The 16,515-nt window shown below is 35.3% G+C and overlaps 3 protein-coding genes across 5 annotated transcripts in view; 2 read left to right on the top strand and 1 right to left on the bottom strand.

The window, feature by feature from the left end:
• The window catches only part of LOC117789268 (myoneurin-like), a 30,791-nt gene extending 23,424 nt beyond the window's left edge, over positions 1 to 7,367 (bottom strand). For both annotated transcript variants that reach the window (XM_034628381.1, XM_034628382.1), the window contains exon 1: positions 7,181 to 7,367. The gene's annotated coding sequence lies outside the window, so the exon portion shown is untranslated. The remainder of the gene's footprint in view (positions 1 to 7,180) is intronic.
• Positions 6,091 to 6,906, top strand: LOC117789270 (gamma-glutamylcyclotransferase). The gene is made up of 2 exons (XM_034628385.1): positions 6,091 to 6,483; positions 6,545 to 6,906. The coding sequence occupies exons 1-2, from the start codon at positions 6,149 to 6,151 to the stop codon at positions 6,855 to 6,857; spliced, it is 648 nt and encodes a 215-aa protein (XP_034484276.1). The 5' UTR covers positions 6,091 to 6,148; the 3' UTR covers positions 6,858 to 6,906.
• On the top strand, positions 7,154 to 8,653 carry LOC117789271 (gamma-glutamylcyclotransferase). 2 transcript variants are annotated; one of them, XM_034628386.1, is made up of 4 exons: positions 7,154 to 7,237; positions 7,826 to 7,957; positions 8,017 to 8,153; positions 8,216 to 8,653. In XM_034628386.1, the coding sequence occupies exons 2-4, from the start codon at positions 7,853 to 7,855 to the stop codon at positions 8,532 to 8,534; spliced, it is 561 nt and encodes a 186-aa protein (XP_034484277.1). In that variant the 5' UTR covers positions 7,154 to 7,237; positions 7,826 to 7,852; the 3' UTR covers positions 8,535 to 8,653. The 2 variants fall into 2 exon arrangements, with proteins under 2 accessions (XP_034484277.1, XP_034484278.1); XM_034628387.1 differs by having other exon boundaries at positions 7,154 to 7,251.
• Positions 8,654 to 16,515: the final 7,862 nt, after the last annotated feature.

Below are 16,515 nucleotides of genomic sequence, written 5' to 3'. Positions count from 1 at the left end.
AACCCGACTCTGTGCCTCATTCGCACACTTGACAGCTCAATTTACTTGGTCCGCTAATTAAAACGCAGCACTGACTGCGCCTTAATCAGCTTATTAATCTCAGTTCGGGGCACAGACCGAAGCCAGACACAAAGCGCCGAAAACATTGAGATCTGACTTTTGAAGGCCTTACTTTTGAATTCACTTTTGTTATCCTTTCTTTGTTAATGGTCATGTCTTTTGAAATAGTCCGCGCATTTGTTTATTGTTTACTTGACACGAAATATTATTAATTGGTCTAGACGCGACCAGGCAGGCATGAGATTTGAAGACAACTCATTACTCGTAAATGTAAGAGAAATACCTAAAACTAAATCATGTCAATAGACTGAAGACGATGAGCTAGCTATTGTAATGAAGTAGCTGGTCTAACATGGCTTGATTCATTTTTTAATTTAAAAAGCCACTTATAATTACTAAATGTTTTTTACTAGAATATTTTGAATAAAAGTAATTTCGATGCCCATGCTTCATTTTTTTTGAAACATATATTGGTAATCAGTTAAACATGTGGTTTGTATTTCACTACAATACAATTATAGTTAAAAATTCTTGATAATTAATATACATATAATATAAAAAAAGTACTATATTTTATTTATTACTTCAATTCTGATTGGAATAAACCAGTGATGTCACAAAAACACTCACCATTAAATATATCTGCCCATTACGCGTGATAGGGAAATTCACACATTTTTGACAGCTGTGGAATAGTTATTCTATAACTATTATAATAAGCACGGATTACCCCATAATATTCTAAAACCTTTGACAATGAGCTTAATGTTTTGATTATGAATCATGAGCACAGGCACATGAGTAGATTAAATTCTAAATTTGTTTTTTTTTTTTATATGTATATATACAGCTGTTGACAACTAATTTGCACCCTCGACTTTGGTTAGAGTTGAAGAAGATTATTTTTCTAATTTTGTATGGGCAACGATATTAATTCTATAAATATCATTGTTTTGACTAACATCTTTTTGACATAATCTAACTTGCAATAAAAGTTTACAACACTTTAACAAAGTTTGTCTACTTTTAGTTGAGGTTAAACAGAACAGCTGTCAGTTGTGGTTGTCAGGAGTGCAGATTGCAACCACTTGATGCACTGTCACTTGGAGTACAGAATAATTCTCCAAATCTCCTGGTGTATGTCCTTCTCGGTACGTCCATCAGTGCCAACTACAAGAACTTAGTTTCAGACATGTGTGCTAAACAGATAAACAGCTAAATGGTTGAACAACTAATGAAGATAAGTTATATGAATCCAAGAGAGACTATGCCTCATCTTTTTCTGTGTGGCTTTCATTAGAGCGTGGGCTGTTTTCTCTTAATAAAACCGGAGCCAAAGCAGCTGTTCAACTTGCGGGCAGCTACTTTTTTAATTAATTACCAGTCACTACATTTTAGCTCAAGTTTTTATATGACTTATTAATATTATAGCAGCTAACCGCAATGTTTACCCGCCATTGGCAACACCACCGCAAGAAAGCACTCCCATAAACCAACTTTGGCTCATATGCAGTTACCATTATGTAGACAACTTTAAGCCCGCTTCCAGACTGGTTGTTGTCTTTATATCGCCAGAGAAGAAGAAACTGCAACAAGGGTTAGGTATGAGGTGAAGACAGTAGTTGCATTATTCCAAGAAATTTATGAATTTTATGACTACATTTACATTTTTAATACGGAACGAAAGAGCTGAGAAAAAGTTCTTGCTCTGATATTACACTCACTTTGTACCTGTCACTTGACTCTAGTCAACTGTTAATTAATTACCAAATTTACACACTTGCTACACATTTATTCGATACTCAATTAAATGCAGTTTAAGTCGGGGCAAGTAGACTAGTATCATATGAATATTCAAATGCCTATGGCTTTTGTTGTAGCTATTGCCGACATCTTTCCTATCCACTGAGACTTGATATTTTGTATTTTGCCAGCTATCCTTAAACTCAAACTCAGACTCAAACTTCCACTTCGTCTTCAGGACTGTCTTCTCATCCTTAAACTGTTGTCATTGTCGCTCGTATCTTGGCAGGGTTTCACGCACACATGAGCACACAAATGATGACAGTCATCGGCAGTCAATGCAAACAAAGCGACCACCGAAGCGACCACAAAATACACCCCTAAACATACGTTAACATATCAGCATGGATGTATGTGTGAAGTCACAGCAGGAAATTATGTTTAACTGACATAAATACATATATTGCCATCTCGGTGGGAGTATTGCCTAATAGAAAGGATAACATAGATAGGAAAAAATGCCCAACTTAGCTATAGGTATACGAAAAGTTTACTCATAATATCTCATCAGTTTATTTTGATCCATTCTATCCAATATTATTGAACTTACATTAATACGCATTTCGATTCTTCCAATACCATAATTTTTCAACTCTATGGGAGTGAATTTTTCAGGACAGAATATTCTGTTGGATTATATATATTTACCTCTCGTCTATATTTGTTAGTGCTAGTTTTTTGGCTTGTAAATATTATCAAATGTCTTTAGCTGCCTTTCGCCTGTTACACACACATGAACACGTACAACAAATGATAAATGGATTTTCCACTTCTGCGCATTTCATTCCCATACAATTCACAAGGAAACCCTTTATCTTTTGCTTATATGTTTGAAAGTATCTACAACTTGACGTGCTTGCATTCTTTGTTATACAAATTTTCCTATACGAATATATACACATAAAAGCCGATTCAAAATCAATCCAATGCAAACGCATTTTCAAATATCTGTATTAAAATATTTGCAATAAATCTTTTACCAAATTCAGATATGAAATTCTCACAAGAAAAATAAAATCAATATTTATTTCACAATTTAAATAATTTGCTTTCCAGTAAATTCAATTATGTATAACACAAAAAACAAAAAACATTGGGATGTACACAAAAAAAAATAGAGTACAGAACAATGGAATTACACATAAAATATTATTGAGCTGAACGAATAATTGTAATAAATAATTTAACATTTTAATCAAACACTGAGCAATTAAAACAATTATACAATAAGTGACTATTTACATAAATTGAAATTATACAATTTATATTTGCTTTTCCGTCATTTCACTCAGTAATATGCTAAAAAAGTGAAAAAAAAACTTAACAAAGCGTAAACCAATCAGTTTACCTAAATGAACAAATTATAAACGAAAAAAACAACAGACAAAAAATGAAAAGCGGACAGATAATGGACATTAATATAAATACACATTTGCATTTTTGCACAATTTTAAAAACGAATTTAAATCCACTAATGGCAGAAGCTTCAAAATTGCGCATCTTTAAATCGGATTTATGTTAGTAAAAGTAAAAGCTTTTTGCGTTTTTGTTTGTGTGTGTGTGTGTGTGTGTGTATATGTGTGAACGTGTATCTAAGTGTTTGTGTCTATGAGATACATTTTCAACCAGGCCTAACATGATACTGCCATTAAAATGATTGAGCCACAAAACCAAAAATCCACAATCCACGAGCACAAAATTTCCCCAAGTAAACGGATTAAATTTCAATCAAAGTAAAAATTATAAAAAAAAACTTGATACCCTTTCTAAAGTCCTCATCATATATTCAAGAGCCTTAATAACTAAAAATAGATGAAACAGCTCGTTTTTTTTTTGATTTGATTACATAGTTAAATTACTTGTATTTTACAAATATAGCAAATAAATAATAATCTTTCTATCATATTGTTAAATATATAAATATTATTTACATGCAAGGTTGTTCAATTAAATACTTAAGTGCATGTACTCTGCGGAATATAGTGTATAATTATAAACTCTTGAGAGAATATCGTAATCAATTTAAGCATTGCAAATATAAACAATGTTCTCAGCTGGCTCGGAAAAGTCGGGATGTTTGATTTGTGCTGACAATGCGCCCACTGGCGCAGTGTCCGGGGGCGTGGCACTCGCCTATCTTCCATGTGCTTGAGTGAGTGTGTAGACAAACTTTGGCAATTCAACTGCCAACTTTACGTGTGTAGAAAGTTCGTCAGGTTGACGCATGTCTGTCTGGCAAATATTTGCGTGTACAAATTATGTTCACTGGCAAAAAATGTTTTCAGACTTTACGAATAAAAGAAAATCTGTTAAAGGTACCGTAGAGATGTTTGTGTGCGGTGTGTGAATAAAGCATAATTTGGGCTGATGTTGTCTGACGGCAATCAACGTCACTTTACACAAGGCACATCAAATTATTTAATATTATTCTCGGCATGATTTGCCCGCTTTTAACACCTTTTGCATAATCAGACTCTGTGCTCGCTTCAATTAAAATAATTTAATTAAAACAGGGAGGCAGAAATATGCTAAATACGAATACAAATTCAATTCAACCCTTTCAATATGGCTCCTAATGAATTTATAATAACCTGATGAATACTCGGAGTAAATGCAATTGAGCAAGTACATTAGGTCAAGCTCAAAATGTTGTGCAGAAATGCATATCAATTGAAATTCCAATAAATATTATTATTAGAGCACGTAAAACATCGCTTTCAAATTGTGCAGTCAAGTCAAAAATAATTACGCATACGCCATGCGGTCCCAAGCGGTCCCCCAAGCTGCTGGCAGTTCAATTGATGGATTATGTTTGGCTCATCTCTCTCTAACATCATTATTAGCCACGTTTATACCAGTCACTTGCATGTCGCTATCATTATGGCTATCACTGACAACCCAGTGATAAACTGCAAGGCGGCAAAACATCATAAAGTCAATTATACAATGGCGTCGCTGTCGCTGTCAACGTCACCGTCACAGTCGACGTTGGCGTTGGCGTCAACGTCGCTGTCGGTATTTAACGTCGCCTTTGTCGATGGTTTCGCTTGACAAGCTCGTTACAATTTATGTTTTGTTTGTATTGGTGGGTCGCTCGGTTATTCCACATGCCACACAAACTAAGGGGAACCGCGTGTGGCAAGTAGGGGGGAAGAAGCATGAAGCAAGTGGCACGCGGGCAATTGATGGCCAATACATGGGTTTATTGTACAAGCTGAACCCGAATAGCTGTCAAAATAATTGTCGGTTGGTAAGACAACATTGTCGCTCCATAAAACAGAAGTCTTAATATTGAATGGGGTGAAGCACAGCTTAAGCAGTGATGTAGAATAATAATAATGATAGTTATGCGAGGGTTGCCTTGCGAATAATAATGACCCAACTGTTAGGTATCATTCATGATGATCTCCATGGTGATCTCCTAATAGTAGCTTTCAAAGGAATATAGAAGAGGCTGCTTCAGATGACTCAAAAGGGTATTATAAAGGTATAGTGAAAACCCTTTTAGCGCTTTCCTTTTTATCGGATTCATATGCATTAATTGTATTCATTGTTGAATTATTTAAAGACATATTTATATCTTTTTTTAAATGCTTAATTTTTGGTTTTAAATTGCGCCAGGTATTTAAACTTTTAAATTTTGCAATCCCAAACATCAAAGCTAAAAAGTAATAAAAACTACAAAGCAAATCGTTCATACAACCAATTTCACAATCAATTGCGTTGCATAAAAAAAACTGTATTGAAGCATTTAAATTATAATTAAAATATAATTGAAAATAAATAAAGCCAATCGAATATAATGAAAACAAAACGGGCAAAACATGAGAATAACATAAAACAAATCGACATATTTTTTTCAAAATGAAAAAAGTTGACCGTCGTGTTAAAATAACTGTGCATTGATTGGTTTAAAATACATAGCTTTTTTATTCTATATCAGTTTTCGTCATGAATAAGTTAAAATTAAAAAAATATGCTATGTAAGTATAAAAACGTAAATGGGAACTAATTTCATTAGGCACTGTTTGGTTTTTGTATGCATGTGATGACACAGGTATTTAGTATACTCAAATGGTGATAAGCCTAATAAATGCATTTGAATATTCTATATAAAAACTCATTACATAGTATTTTAATAATAATATAATTTCGATGATTTAAATATTTATGTTTAGATTGTTTTAGCTCAGTTTAGTCTAGTGAAGTCTTTGAGAAGGTTGTCTACTAACAATAAAATAAGTAATAAATAAAATAATGAATTTCCGATCGTAAGATTAACAAAATGAACATATTAAGTGCGTTGACACTTCTTATCACAACATTGGCTGTGGTGATTCAAATATACGGAATAGACCAGGTTAAGCAGCTTCCCGAGCAACACGGAGATAAATTCTATTACTTTGGCTTTGGAAGCAATATGTTGGCCAAACGAATTCATATCCAGAATCCAACTGCAGTGATTGTGGGTCCCGCCTTGTTGGAGAATTACCGCTTGGACTTTGCCATGCCCAGTGGGTTCTGGAATGGGGCAGTGGCCACAGTTGTACAGGATGCGGACAGCCAGACATGGGGCACACTTTGGGAAATCGATCTGTCCAACTTACCGGACATTGACAAGTGATTGTTACTAATTGGTCATATTAAACATATAGAATTTAACATTCTGCTTGCCTTTTAGCCAGGAAGCGGTTCACCTGGGCAAGTATAAGCCCGTCAGCGTGCAAGTTAAGTTACCCAACAATGCCACAGAGATCCCAGCAAGACTTTACGTGATAACAAAGGAGCCAGAGGGAAATGTACGCGACATGCCGCCTAATGAGGTGCCTGAGGATCGACAGCCCTCAAGGACCTACCTACAGGTTATGGTAAAGGAAGCCATTGAGAGTTCCATTCCCGAGTGTTACGTAAAATGGCTTAAGGGATTTAAACACAACAACCAAACTGTAAAACATTTAGAGGAACTTCTTGAGTTGCAATCTGTAGAATTATAAAGCTGTCAACGGTTTTAATATCTGCTAATAAACTGCCAGCTGAAAGAAACTGTTCCCAGCCATTTAGTAAAGTTTCAAACCACGAGGGGAGCAATAGAATAGTTGTTAGTTACTCCTCACACACTACACAACGCAGTAAATATATTAAGTGCATGGACAAATTATTTAATAAAATAAGTACTACTTATAATATACTACTAAAAGAATTATTAAATTTAGTAACACATGTAACTTAAATTAATTTTTTTAAACAGTTACTGTACATTAACCAAAATAACTTGTAGTGTAGTGTAGTATTCGTGGAGCATTTGTGTTTCACTTACGCATTATCAAAATCAGTTTTTGCTTGTTGCCAGCTGTGGAAGCTGCGTGTAAACAGAGTAAAGTTTTAATTGTATGAAGTGACGTGTAACATTTATTATTATCTAATTAAAAACGAATATTATTTGCAATTTGCTGCAGCTTTGTGATATTTAACAACACGTGAATCGGCTTAATAAATATTATAGTGAAAATTTTAGCCCTCATAAAAAATCAGCTGTTGTTTGATATACAATTAAAAAGCTCCGCGGTGAGCTTTCATGTTATTTACATTGTGAACAAATTTATTACTCAGTAGTTATATTATTTAAATGAGTAATTTGATAAGCTATACATTTTTTATAACATATTTTTAATTAACACAAAGCATATTTTTGGTTTTCATTAATTTTTTGTTATGTTTTTGGCAATCTGGTAAAGTGCAGAGTAAACCAAGTTTTCAACCACAAAGAACTGCTTGATGAACTGAATTGAAGTTCACACTTAGCAAAGTACACAACCAAATGAACTGCTTGACTCTGCTTGCATGTAGGGCATTCCAATAGCTTCTAAACTGTATTTCAAACTGTAGTCAGAATATACAGAATTAAATTTGTATCCTTGACATATTATTCATAATAGTTAATAAATTTAAAATCCCATTACAGATTCCGTACACATATCTCCCTCAAGTGATGGCCAGTAAATTCTATTACTTTGGTTTTGGCAGCAACATGTTGGCTCGCCGCATACACATACAAAATCCCACTGCCAGGCGCATTGGAGCTGGCAAACTGCAGGTAATTAATAATTTATTTTGAAGATATTATGCATGATGTTAAGGATACTTTATTTGCAGAACTATCGTCTTGACTTTCATGGCACTGGTTCCAATAGTTGGCTCGGAGCACCGGCCACAATTGTTCCCATGCAAGGAGCACAAGTTTTTGGCGCTATTTGGGAGATTGACATGTGCAACCTTAAGGATTTGGATGAGTAAGCAGTGTGAAGCTCGTTTCTTATCATTTTAAAAAACAATTCTTCATTTCATATTGTAGCCAGGAGGGCGTTTCCGATGGCATTTATATTCCGATCAATGTGCCCGTCCATTCGCTTAGCAGCAACGATGAAGTCATCTGCCGGGCATATCATCTGAACAATCAACCGGAGACGGATGTCCACGGACAGGCTTCCAATGCGGACGTGCCTCACTGTCGCCAACCCTCTCACACTTACCTCAAGGTGCTCGTCAAGGGAGCCGAAGAGACCGGCGTACCCGGTGAATATGTCAAGTGGCTGAGGAGCCTTAGACATAATGGCAACAATGTCGAGGCTATGGAACTAAAATTGGAACTTTCTGAAGTGAAACTTAGTTAATATTGACGATCAATTAATTCCACTGTTTTCATGGTCAATCCTTAATGTATATGTATTTGTGTATGTACATTTAAAGTTTTATACATAAATATTCCATTTACACTTTTGAGCATCGGAAATTGTCTTCAATTTCTTAATATGGTTAGTAATCATTTTCGTAAATATTTATAGATCGGATTTTCTTAAAGCAGATCCCCTTAAGTTTCACTTTTGAATTTAGAAGATTGACTTCAAGTTTCACTTTTGGATATTGAATGATGTTTTAAAGTATTGAATTCCAACTTATTTAATTGTTATTGTTAAATATAATTTTTAAACTTATTGAGATCATAATCTTATTTTCATATATCCATTTTGTACTTAGATCTTTTAAGTCAACTATCTCTCTCTTTCGATATGGTTTCTTTCTTTTGTGGAGTGCCAAACTTTGTCACAAAAATGACTTTAATTAATTTTAATCACTTATTTATGATGATTACCAATTTCCTGTCTCGAAGCATTGTGTTTCTCAGTTGAAAACTTGCCCCGGACATCGACATGGACACGGGGACACGGACACGGACAAGAAGAAGGGCTCGGTAAGGAACACGGACACAAAAGTTTAGCAGCTTTTTGGCTGCCAGTCCTAAAGTGCAATTAAAGTGCAATTTACTGTGAGCCAAAGAAGATGATGCTCCAAACTGTTTTTGTTCTTTTTAGTTGTTGAGTCTCCCCCTCTCTCTTTCTCTCTCTCGCTCTTTCCCTCAGACTTGCAGACGCTTAACGAGGCTCATCGAGTCGCCGTTTGTGCATTTGGACCTTGGCTTATTAATTTAAATTTTCTAGTCCTCGACTGCATACCTCTAGCAGCTAGCATATTCCTTGGAGTACAACTCCAGATGAAGTTGGAGGAATCGGAGATGCAAACTTGGAGCTGGCAGCCCAAATTGCGTGCCAAAGTAATAATAAACATAATTTGCTGTGCACTTTCCCACTACAGCTAATTTGGTGAGGGGCAGAGGCTGACCTGCGATTACAACGGTTACAACCTTCAGACGCCATCAACTGCTCAGCTCTGGGGAAGAAGTTGGGGCATTAGGAGGACTTCCAGGTGTCCAAGTGCAAAAGTTCGAGCACAATTCCGAGTTGGACTTTAACAAAGTAAAAAGTTTGCCAAAGTGCTGTGGCACTTGTTAGCTTTTGTGCTGTAATACCCTGTAAAGCGCCGACAAAAGGGGTATATATGAAGAAGACATTGGAATTGAATAAATGGATAGAATGCTTACTTCAACAAACAGTTTTTTTCTTAAATAAATATTATTACAGGGTATTGCAAAGTCGTTCAGTTAGATTCAAATTTTACTGTTGTAATACTTTTTTAAAAGTATATTCTTTAATTTCAAATATTTTCATATTTAAACGAATATTGCTACAGAGTATTTCACAGTCGATCATTTTGTGTACGTTGTTGCGACACTTGTTGTGGTGGTTTTACTCTTTGTGTTAGTTGTAAATTAAATTTGCAAACGGTCTGGCAACTCGACACATTCGCCCAGTCGTAGTTTATAATCGTTTGGGAATTGAAATGCAGTCGATTTCAAAGCGTCTGCAAGTTTCTCTTCTTCTCTACCGAATCTCCACTTTTGCAACTTTTTGCCTGGTCAGTTAACTTTTTGGCTGAGTATTTTTATTACATTTGTGGCGCCCTTTAGAGTTGTCAGCCACAGTGCAAAGAAAATGCTGTGGGAACAACAACAACAACAACAACTAGAACAACAACGACAACTGCAACTCTTAAACTCGATCATTAATTATTTAAAATGCACGGCGCCATAACCATTTAGACGGCTTGTAACATGTGCCACAAGCAGCCACAAAGTGGCATGCCACCATCCCAATCCCGATTCCTAGCTGCGTTTGTAATCATAAAAGTTTACGAGTTAAAAAACCAAATCAAAACGAGATCGACAAGTGATGGAACTGAACCACAATGTACAGTGTAAGTTGGCTGGGCTCAGCTGCGGACATTGCATTTTCGGGGCACGGGAATTTAATTAAAATCAAGCCAAGTCCCCACCACTTACCACCTACCCCCCTTGACACCATCTAAATGCCTCGTTCCCAGGCCGTCGTTTAGTTTCAATCAAAGTAGCGTCAAAAAATTTACCCAAATTGACAACAGAAGCGACAACGATGTCGTCGACCGTCAATAAAAAACGTTTAGAGAAAAACCCCCCCCGAACACTCAGTACAGTTCCAACGTAATTGAAACTCATTAGCGTGCATTTTAGTGGCCATTTTGTGCCTTGGCAAAAGCCTTTTGGCCAACCCTTTGGGTCCCATTTTATTCCCTGTTCCCAGTTCGTAGTTTGCTGTGGGTTGTTTGTGTGTGGGTGTGGGTGTGGGTGTGGGTGCGTGGTGTGTGTGGTTTATGTGGTAAGTGTGTCATCATTGTGAGTGTTATGGGTTTTTCTTCTTTTTTTATTTGTATAAATTTTTTGACGGGTTTTAGCAAGCTTCTATGCAACATTTTCTAGAGGGAACCATTTTTCCCTTTTTTTAATAAAATATCGTATTTAAGCAAGTCTGATTTGTATTTTTATAGGCATAGACTTGTATAGTTTTATATAGTCTTGTAAACTGTAAAACAAGGGACCGTAATCATTATAATAATATTATAAAAATTATATATTGTTTATATTTGAGTTTTTACGTTATTCGTTTATAATTATCATTAGTTTTAAGTAATTTAATAAAACTCAGACCATAATCATTATTTTTGATCAAAAAATAAAATAAAACTCAAAAGTAATAATGATTAATGATTTTTATTTCATTCTGCTCAAAATAAAACTTAATATTTTATTTTTTTTTGCATAAAGCCTTTGAATATAAAGTTAAGGCTGAGCAGATTATTTCACATATTACACAAACTTGAAGGTGGGTTAAACAACTGTATCAATCACAGTGTCAATCAATCAGTCAGCACAAAGAGTTTTACACACATAGACTTCTTTTAAGGCTTGTCAATCGCACAAACCTCAAAAAGGGAGTTGGATTAAGGCCAACTTGAAAGCCAAAAACTAAAAGTGTCAGACTTTAATTGACTTTTCGTAAACTAAAGATGAAGTAAGACCTCGACGCCTGTAATTATGCCACATGTGGCGAGCCGGGCTACACTTGGCTAACACTTTTAGATGAGAGCTGATGGTGATGGTTTTTGGCTTTCAAGTGGAACAAATTCAATTAGATTTGGGGATCTAAGAAAACGGCGAGAAACGTAAAGAAAACTTGATGGAAATTTGCATATAGTTTCTGACAGTTCAAAGCGAGAAACTTTTCGAACGCATAACTATTAATTAGGAAAATAATCACTCTTTGGAAACGCATTAGAATGGGAAATCTCTGGGGATCCTGGACTAAAAGCTTGATTAGTAATTGTTTTCGAAGGTGCAAAGCAAGAGGTCGGCAATGGACATAAAGAGGGTTGGATGCAGGAATATCCCAAATATTTTCTCTTTTTTAGAATCCACAAAATGATAGCGTAGTCAGTTATGATAACTGCAACGCCTGTGGCATGTATATGTTAGGTTGCATGTGCAAAGCGTCATGCGCTAATCAAATTAAGCGCAATATTTGCTTTTCATATGGAGCACAGACAAGACTGGGACTGAGCATGCATCCAATGCTGGAGAGGATTAATATAACAGAGCGGAAGTGCGTCATTGGCGTTGCAACTTCCGACTGGCCGCGGGCATTAATTACACTTAAATGTTGACCACATGCCAGCATTTGACAGGCTCCTCTTCCCCCTCGAGGCCCAAGTCAATAACATTTTATTTATTATATGTTTTTCAACGAATGCAACGGCTCCCCGCGGGCAACAACCCTCCAATCTGAGCAGTGGGAATGGGTTATGGAATTCCACTTGGTTATTTCCCTTGAGTCGATTGCATTTTTTGACAAATTCTCTTGACACGCATGCAGTGTCAACAAGGCGTGGCACTTGCAACTTGCCCCAGGCTGCATGTGTATGTGTGTGATTAAATCATTAAATTCATACGCTCCACAAGCTGCACTTTTTATTATGGAAATCCTTGGCTTTGTTTCCATTTGGCCGGCTTGACCGTTGCGGCCTGATCCCCGCCAGAGATTGTCACCATTCGCCTGATTATTTGGTTTGCGCTTTCATTAAAAATGCACACACACTCGCACACTCGCACACTCGTACACACATTGTCAACGATGCTGCATCAATGAATCCATTGCATCCAATTCCAATGGTTTGGGTAAATGCTTTTGGGGCATTTTTTAATTAAACGACATGCAGCAGGCGGCGTCCAGATTTTAATGTCACCACCCACAGTGGGTGTTGCACTGTGGCCGCCTGACACGTGCATTATGACAAATATTTTAGACACACACACAGATGCACTCCAAGTGGACAAAGAGTCCATGGGGACAACTAACAGCCTGCAGTTTATACTCAACAGAAATATGTATACAGTACAAACGAACTGAAGGTTTTTTGATGTTCAGTTTGAGATGAATTATAACTTAGTTCAATATTAAAATCAGCCAATTTGTATTATTTTTATAATTCATATCGGATTCTGATTTCACTGTTTAACTAAGCATCTATACAAAATGATTAACGTGTACATTGATTCTATTTTACTTTTAAGCAATCTAAAAACTTTCCTTTAAAAGTTAAAGTTAAATAATGGGCATCAGTTTAAAATACTTCCATTTGCAAACAACCCACACTTTTGTATATTTCTAACCAATAAATTAAGTTCATCTTTTAATTAATAAAGACATTTTGTTATAATCTTTACAACCGATCCTATTTTAAGCACATTAATACTTGTAACAGTTAAAATAAAAATAACAAATTTCTCCTTTTTTTATAAGTTTTTTTATATCATATTCAAATGTTTAAATAAAACATAAAAATAATATTGAACTTCTATAAAATTAATGTAAACAATATACCCTTATACATATTTATTGAAGTCAGGGCTATAAAATTTTCTTTACATTGATTTATTTAGTTAAAATAAAATAGTTCTTATTTGCAGTCCTTGGCTATTAAATAGTTTTTTTTTGTGCCAAGAACCATGTTAATAAAACCATTTAAAATAAATACTGCCATACAAATTCCAATCTTAAATTCAAGGCAAACTTTCGGAATATATTTTAGTTTTTCATGCTTGGTAGTTTGGCTTAAAAGCTTTTCACGATGCGCGACGCGTCCCGTTTGTCAGTGTGGGTTGACTTTCTGACTAAGTGCCACGCTCCTGAAACCTAGTAAATAACCTTGTTAGTGTTTTTAATTAAAGGTGTAAATATTGATATTTACTCAAGCGCAGTCTGCCTGCAACCTGCAGTGTCGGCGGGTTTCGGGCAACGGAAATGCATTTTCAAAAGTCAAATAAACTAAATGGAAATATGAGCTGAACATTAATATAGTTACATGGAGCGGTGGCAGGGCAGCTTCAGGCTTACTCAAATCCGACCGAAGCCAGCTGAGATTTATATTCCACCAAATGAATATGTCCAATAAGTTAAATTAAAGTTATTTTCAATATAAAATATTTAAATTTATGAATTTCAAATATTCAAAATTAAATAAATAAAAAGTCTATGTTGAATATGCTTAAACTTATTGAAACTTTTGATATATTTTTTTATTTTTCAACGAATTTGAGTATTTACAATTTATTAATCGACTGTTTTCAATATATATTTTAAAACAAAATTTTGTTAAATTTAAGTTTAATATTTAATATAATATAATGTAATAGAATTGTGAGGTAACACAAATTAAAATTAAATATAAAAGTAATCATTTTTAATATTAATTAAATGATTGATTTTTTTATACATTTCAATTAAAATTCTTCGGTTTATTCCATTATTTAAAAATAAACTTTTAGTAAAATTGGTTCTATGAATTTATTTATACACAAACATTTTTATGTTAACTTAATGAGCTTCTTTTATAATATATTAAATCATAAATGAGCGGTCTGTTAATTGTATCTTTCACATTGATGATAGCTACATAAATGAATTATACAAACTTGTAGAACAGCTCTCGCATCTGAAAAGCACTCTAAGCCGCATCAATAACGCCCACTTGACGCTTCAAATTAAATAACCATCATCAGAATCAATCGAAGTATGTAGATACTATATGTGTGGCATAGGGCAAAGAGGACTCCACTTTTGACCCTGTTGAGGCAACAAATTGAGTTAATTCTGGCCTAAAATCAAACGAACCTCGCCTGACAATGTATGAGAGATTTGGCAAATGGGAAATGGGAATTGGTACCTGTTCAGTGTGTGTCCTGATCTCTGGCCCTGCAGTTGTTAAGTTTTGTGCAAAAAATGTTAATTTTAATTAAGGCTGCTATCGACACCCGACAGGCAGCAGGCACAAAGCGGGAGGGAAGAGAGGGGAAAGCACTCCAAAGTGCAACGCAGCGCAACTGATGCACTTTGTGCAGCGTATGCCGGAGGAATGGGAGGAGCTGAGCGGAGCGGATGGAAGGATATTGCAAGAGGACATACTCGTACGTGTATGTTGTCTGCTTTTGGCAAATCAACGAGCCGTGCGAGGGCGACTGCCGTGCATTGTGGTCGTGTCATATGCATTACTCTATGCATGAGAATACATGTGTAAATGTTAACACAACATTGTTGTCAGGGGAGGTTGCAGGCATTAGTTTGAAAAGCGTTTGGCCATGCAACAATTTGTTGCATACCACACGGGGCGGCTGAAGCGTCGGCATCGGTCAGTTGCGCATTTATTGTACACACTGTGGCAGCTACTCAAAAATTTAAATTAGCGCGGTCTGAAGCGAATTGCATTAGCCAGCAATTTTTAATTCACTTCGTGAATATTTTAGCCATCCACGAGGAGGAATTTTTCAACATTTTAACACGTTGGCAACGCGATTATCCTGCGGCTTATCAGCGATGCGAGCTGGGTAGCCTCATGTTATTGAAAAGCAATTAAAAAAGCCAAGCGCCAGTGCATTTCACTTGATTGAATTAAAATGCACACACGCTCTCTGAACTGGAACTGGTTCAGTTTATCCCAGTTCATCGGCAGCTCAGCTCATAAATATAAATAGCTGCATGCATTCTGAAGTGAGTTGTGAGAGTTTGGGAGTTGACAGCTCAATCTCATTGTTGCAGGTGTAAATCTAATTACAATTGCCAGCAGTATTTTTTTTTATATAGTAAAGTGCATTAAATATGCTACAAATTCGACAAACATTGCTTAATTAATACAAATAATAATATGAATTTTTTATATGAAATATGATTCCCATTTATAAAAAATATTTGTATAATCAGAGTTGAAAGATAAGCCAATATAATAATGTCTATCAGTTCACCTGTCTGCCTGCACTTTTCTCTTCCTTACTCTCTTGATCAAGTTTTATTGATATTAAACGACTATATTATATAGTTTATATTGAAAACAATCTGCAAGAGCTTTTAAGCCTCATTATTCTAAGAAAATATATTCCTTCGTGATCTCACACTTTATATTCGTTATCCCATTTAATTGTTACCATATTTTAAATGCAATTCATAACTTTCCATAATTCGTTTATCCATATAATAAGCTTGCCCTATAATCATCTGTCTGGTAATCAGCTTATTGCCTTCAAAACTCTCTCTCTCTCTCTCTCTCTCGCTCTTCCTCACTCTTTCGAAGCCGGCTGCTAATTGCGGCTATCGGATTACCGACGGCTAAAAGCCATTTTCAATGGCAACCAAACAGGGAAAAGAGCAAAAATCCAATTTTTTAATTGGCTTTCGATATAAAAAATATATAAAATACAAAAATAATTAGCATAAAATAAAACAAACACAACGCGGAAAAATAAAAATATTAAATTTCATGCAATTAAAAAATGCGAACGCTGAAAAGTGCACAATTTATTTTATAATTCTGCAGTCGCAAAAAGGGTTCACCCAAAGA

Source organism: Drosophila innubila (assembly GCF_004354385.1).
Source record: "Drosophila innubila isolate TH190305 chromosome 3L unlocalized genomic scaffold, UK_Dinn_1.0 0_D_3L, whole genome shotgun sequence".
NCBI classification, from domain to species: Eukaryota; Metazoa; Arthropoda; class Insecta; order Diptera; family Drosophilidae; genus Drosophila; species Drosophila innubila.
The sequence above is the reverse complement of the archived record's forward strand: the minus strand, read 5'-3'. Positions and strand labels throughout refer to the sequence as shown.

Coding starts and splice junctions, on each gene's coding strand:
- LOC117789270 (XM_034628385.1), top strand. CDS start 6,149: ATGAACATATTAAGTGCGTTGACACTTCTTATCACAACATTGGCTGTG. Junction 6,484..6,544: donor AACTTACCGGACATTGACAA/GTGATTGTTACT, acceptor CTTGCCTTTTAG/CCAGGAAGCGGTTCACCTGG.
- LOC117789271 (XM_034628386.1), top strand. CDS start 7,853: ATGGCCAGTAAATTCTATTACTTTGGTTTTGGCAGCAACATGTTGGCT. Junction 7,958..8,016: donor TTGGAGCTGGCAAACTGCAG/GTAATTAATAAT, acceptor CTTTATTTGCAG/AACTATCGTCTTGACTTTCA. Junction 8,154..8,215: donor AACCTTAAGGATTTGGATGA/GTAAGCAGTGTG, acceptor TTCATATTGTAG/CCAGGAGGGCGTTTCCGATG.